The sequence below is a fragment of the Neodiprion virginianus genome, chromosome 3 (assembly GCF_021901495.1).
Source record: "Neodiprion virginianus isolate iyNeoVirg1 chromosome 3, iyNeoVirg1.1, whole genome shotgun sequence".
Classification (NCBI taxonomy): Eukaryota; Metazoa; Arthropoda; class Insecta; order Hymenoptera; family Diprionidae; genus Neodiprion; species Neodiprion virginianus.
In genome coordinates, this window is record NC_060879.1 from 11,379,189 (window position 1) to 11,385,188 (window position 6,000).

Consider the following 6,000-nt stretch of genomic DNA (forward strand, 5'->3'; position numbering starts at 1 on the left):
AGAAACACATCATTTATCCGACCATTGTTAAAAAATCTGACTACTAGTGCCAAGTGCTTTGTTGCGCTGACGTCTGTGGATTCATCAACAAGAAGTGAAAACTTGGTTGTTTGGAGACACTGCACAATTTGTTCAAACTGACTATAACCTGTGACATTTTACACTATTTTAGTGCACTTTGTTCTGCTGCAACTGATACCCTTAGCTACCTCAGAATCAGGACTTATAGCTTTAATCAATTTTGTCAGGTGATCAGCTGTATTCAAGGCAATATTATGCTCTACCATGAATGCTGCGATTCTGATTTCGGAATACTTTATCTGATGCGATACCTGTATTTCTCTCTTGAAGCTCTGATTATTAATAACGGGTTGTTTCCTCAAAGTGGTGGCTCGCTGTACGTGTTTAGAAGACTTCCTGTGCTTGAGCAAAGTTGATCTTCCACCAACAGTAGTGTAGTCAGCATTGCATACTTTACAGTGAAAGTGACGTTCATTTATCTTGCTTCTTGCCAGCCATTTTTCCATTAAGGGATCCTTTTCCCATGATGACATATACTTCTGGGCGTAAGGTTTTTTTTGGGATTTTTTTAAACGTTTTTCTTCATTAGAATCAGAATGAACGCTGTCACTGTCCGACGCCATGATCAAAGTCAAAAACCGTGACTTCAATTAAATCTGGATTCAGTTTCCAGGTGAATTCGTGTCTCCTATACTGTAGGATAAAAATAAAACAGCTTATCGGTAAATTCAAGACTTAGTTGAATATTAGGAAATACGTCACAATTAGGTGCTTTAAATAACAACAAAGCTACTCAACTGTTTTGGATAAATAAAATTTGAAATAATCAAATAAAACTGCCTGTTAATCTCACCTTATTAATGTTAGCCACAAGTCACATCACTCACCTCACGCCCGCGTGGATGAAAAATTTGAGGTTACAACCCTATAATGAAAAATTACGAATAAATATTTAAAAATCATAGTGTTTCGAAAATTGGATAAAATTATGGAAATCATAAACAATAATTGCATGAAACTTTAAATGTCTTTCTACGCAAAAATATGTATTGAGATTAGTTGAATATACAAACCTCCAACACGGACTTCGTTGATCGTTCTACAGATTTTTCCCGCCACAGTGCTGCAACGGCTGCACCACTACGACACCGCCACTAGTACCATCAACTTGTTAAATAAGTGCGTTCGCAAATTGCAGACGCTATCTGATTGGTGCATATTTTCTCAGGAGCCTCGCAATTGGTTGATTTTTAGCTATGTTTCGATTTCACAACCATTCTAAGAGATTTCGCCATAAGTCTTAAGATTTGGTCAGAAATCTTTAGATTTTCTTCAGATTCCGGTCTAAACGTCAATATTTCTTAACAAGAAAACAACTTTTCTTTTTTCTTTGAACGGACTCTAATTTCTTTAGATCTAAAGAAATTTCTTTAGGGTTGGCAACGCTGCCGCGTCTTACTGACTATTTTTACGTGTATTGCACGCTCGCCTCCTCGCTCATTGGAGATTTGGCATCCCTGTTGACGCGAGTTGGTCGAACGCGCTAACAACCGAAAATCGTCATGGCCTCGGACGCAAAAGACTCGTAGGCACTGAACTGGCTTATTTGGTTCTTCGCACTTACAATTTTATTTTCTTCTTTCTTTTGTGATACTTCCGACCATCCACCATCTTCATCGTCTTATCTGCTACTTGAAACTCCACCTTTCCCCATTGTCATCGTAAATCCTGGCTGTCCTTTTGACTGTTTGGTGATATATTTAGATTTACTATTATTTGATTGTTACTTTTCATACTTATTACTCACTATCTGAATTTTATTTTGGTTCTACAAGACATCAAAGTGTCCACTGTCTCCGTCGCCGGTGAAGAGTGGCGAGAATTGTGTTTCATTTTGTGATCCGATCCGGTGTGGATGAATTTGTTCTTCGCGATACACGATTAAACATATCTTAAAAATGTCCGCAGCTGCAGCTAATTCTGCTTCTCCCCCGTATATTCCATTTTTATTCATATGTGATTTGTAATCACCAGGTGACCTAATCACAGCACCGTTTGACTCATTACCTGTAATGAGACCCGCAAATGTAGACCAATTATCCACTATATTTGAAACGATACTCAGTCTCACCTCTGCGTGTCGATCTTGAGTGCCGTATACACAATACGCCAACGCGTGAAGAAGACAATCCCCGTCGGGAATCATCTTGATAATTTTCGTTTGCATGTTCACTTTTTGCGCGTCAGAAACAGATACCCATAAAGATATTTGTCAAAGACTGTCATAAACAGCCGATGACAGCTGTCAAAGGGTTTGCTAGATGCTTTTTGTTTTGTTTTCGGGATCTCACCCCACCGCCAACTTCATGCGTATACTATTGTTATTATAATCTTTTTCTACCTGTTCATTTGTTTGAAACTTTTTCATTAGATAGAGAGATAAAACTCGTGACTCCCAAGTACAGATAATTTATTTGTACCATTACTCAACCGAAATAACCTCTGCGAGACTTCGCACGCGCAAATTCTGTAACAAGGTTGTCAAATTGGGTATTCTTTGTAATTTCTGATTCGATACACAAAATGGCAAGAGCATTAAGACGCTCTTGTGATATTGTCGATCTTAAATAGTTTTTAACTTGGCGTAATACCGAAAATGAGCGCTCAGCCGAACAGTTAGTTGCTGGCATACTCAATAATATTCGAAGAGCAATGTTTACGTTTGGATATACTGGACCCAAGTTTCTCTCGAGCAGCATTGTGCACAATTAACTTGCTGAAATTGATTTTTAAGGTTTTCAAATGTGCACCAAGATGTTGACATTCAATTTCAATCGACTCTTCTAAATCTCCGGAATAGAGGGATTACAGATCACGTGTTCTCGATCTGATTTCATTGTGGTCCATCTCTCCAAGTCGTGTAAAAAAATTGAATTTTTTTTACAACGTCACGTACGATTTTGAGCGAGAAGTTAACTCACTGACAAGTTTGTCTATCATAAAGTAGAAGGTGTTGACCTTGAGATTCTCTCTGCCGAAAAAATATTCTCGTTCTCGCGATTTTCTTGAAACCTCGTTGCACACCTACGCGGTCGCGACGTATCTTGTACATACTCGTTGATACCACACTTCTCTTGAGCTTTGCGTTCGTAGACATCGAATTGATCTCGAAACCCTTTTATAAACTCGATGAGAGAGTTGTATAACTCTACGACAATGGGTAACTCGATATCCATAGATTCACGGAGAAAAATCCCGGGTTCAGAATACCATAATGAATGTAACTTTTACTGAAGTCGCTGGCGCGTATATGGACAGAATGCCTGTACGGTAATTCCTATTTTATTTATCTGGTAAGGCTCGAAACTCAAATTTTGGTTCTCAAAACCGATCCCGAGCATCAGAATTACAAAAACGCATATTATATTTACTCTGTCCAGACAGCTTATTTATTAGTCGATGCTGTAAGTGTTACGACAAAACAACGATAAATCTATCAGTGAATGCTTTAATTGCTACGACAAAACAACGATAAATTTACAAGACCATAAAGTTGAAATTACTGCCCCGGTAGGCCTTTTCATCAAAATTTTTTTTTGTACGCATGCGTCAAGATCAGCCATGTTTTTCGTACTGTTTTTTGTAAACAAGCATGTTAAAGTGCCCGCGTCTAGAAAATAAAAGCAAATAAATATTAATTAAGGTATATTAATATAAAAACAGGAAAAAAAATTAAAGTGATAAGTGTCACTATTGAGAAATAAATTTTTGCAACTGATTGTAATCATGTTATCTGTACGAAACGGAACAACAAAACGGTGTTGTTATGGAGTATGTAAAAGTGACGGTATAAATCATTCAAAGGCAATACATATTATTTTATAAATTTTCCAAAGCCTTGTCTAGAGTATCGCAAAAAAATTATCAAATCCTCAAGCAAATTACATATTAAAGCATGTGCAAAATGTGCAAAATGTGAATTGTGGGTAAAAAAATGTGGCCGAAGTGACAGAGGTTTTAGATCAATCGATGATGTGACTAAGGATACTTACATTTGTTCACTACATTTTCATGGAGAAAGTGGTCCAACTGAGAAGAATCCTGATCCTTTAAGCTACCAAGAATTTCAACAAATTGATAAATCAATCGATAAGGTAATGCATGATTATTTATACAACAATATGATTTTCGGAGTTATAACCTCAAAATAATTCATAGGTAGTCACAGTTAGAACCAGCCTATTTGAAAAATATAAAAGAGCTGATATGGAAGGAGAGAATGAATCAGAAAAAACGAAAATAAACAACATTTCGACGGTTGCGCAGGTTGAGTATAAATATTATAATAATAAAATCGTATAGATTTAAATAAAAAAACTTTTTTCTTTTATTGTAGAAATCTACGGCCCATGAAGAGATTTTCAATGTTCCTGATGATACTGCTTGTTTTATTCAACAAATATTACCAGATCAATCAGCAGAGATGAGAATACTGGAGGAAGAAACTAACTGTGAGGGAACTAACAAATTTACGACGATAGAAATTCAAACCGACAGTATAAAGATGCGTTATAAAAGTGTTCAGGTGAAGTTGCAAAAAAATTCAGCTGTGGAAAAGTTTGTAAATGCTATACGCATTGATGAAAAAAAATGTATATTTTATACAAGTCTGAATTTTGAGCAAATTCTAGCTTTGCATAGATTTTTGAGTCCAGCTTGTGACAACTTAGAATATTGGGGTAATCGAGAGACAAAAAATAAATCTTCCGAAAATAGTAATAAATACAAGTTGACATCAATGCAACAGTTAATTCTGGTGTTATTAAGATTACGCATGGGATATTTAATAGAAGATTTAGCTTACAAGTTCGATGTTTCTACAGGGTTTGTCTCAAAAATATGTACAACTTGGATTTATTTTTTGCATAATGAATTTACTACTCAATTAAAGCCATTGATGGTTCCATCTAGAAAAACGATAGCTGAAACATTACCAAAAATGTTTAGGTCTATAAAAAACATTCGAGTTATTGTTGATTGTGCCGAGTTTTTTTGTCAATCGCCAACGAATTTTGAACACCAAGGTAATTTATATTCAAGTTATAAAGCTTATACGACTTTTAAAGTATTGATTGGCTGCACTCCAAATGGTTGCATTAGTTTTGTATCTGATGTATTCGAGGGTTCAATATCAGATCCTGGAATATTTAAGCGATCCAAAATTGCAGACTTGTTGCAACCTGGAGATGTGGTACTTGCCGATCGAGGTTTCACCGTTCACGATATAGTTGAAGCAAAGCAAGCACATTTGAATATTCCTCCATTTTTGAATGGACGCGATCGTTTAACTCCACAAGAGGAGATGTCACCAAAAAAAATTGCAAAACAACGCATATATGTTGAGCATGTTATTGGGCGTATAAAAAAATTCCGACTTCTTCAAACAGTTTTGCCGTTAAATATGCGTACTTTAATGTCACAAATTATATTTGTCTGTGCATGTTTAGTTAATTTTCAAACACCTTTAGTTTTCGATGAAGAAGAGTAGGACCATTATATCGTAAAAAATAAAGGAAAAAAAATTGTAAATAGAAATAATTTTATGAACTTATTAATTCATATTTTATAAACTTTTTAATTCGTTTAATAACAATATTAATCTATTTCGTTCGTGCACTAAATAGATAATCTATTTTTATAAAGAACTTTGTAATTATTATATAACCATATTATTGCAAAAATATACTTTACTTATTTAATATATTTTGTAACAATTATGTACTTTTTTCTATATAGTAAGAGATAATAAATAATAAAAACAATATATGTATATGTATCTTCTTTAAAATGCTTTGGCATAAGATGTAATTCATGTAGATAAGTCAAAGGGTATTAATCGCCGTCGGATCCTCATTTCAAAATATTCAGGAGCCGAAATATTTTGATGAAAAGCACTAACATGTTCAAGTATCGGCTCAA

At 35.0% G+C, this 6,000-nt stretch overlaps 1 protein-coding gene across 1 annotated transcript; it reads left to right on the forward strand.

The window, feature by feature from the left end:
* The first annotated feature begins 4,250 nt into the window (after positions 1–4,250).
* LOC124301615 (uncharacterized) lies at positions 4,251–5,593 on the forward strand. The gene is made up of 3 exons (XM_046756911.1): positions 4,251–4,347; positions 4,418–4,532; positions 5,250–5,593. The coding sequence occupies exons 1-3, from the start codon at positions 4,288–4,290 to the stop codon at positions 5,567–5,569; spliced, it is 495 nt and encodes a 164-aa protein (XP_046612867.1). The 5' UTR covers positions 4,251–4,287; the 3' UTR covers positions 5,570–5,593.
* Positions 5,594–6,000: the final 407 nt, after the last annotated feature.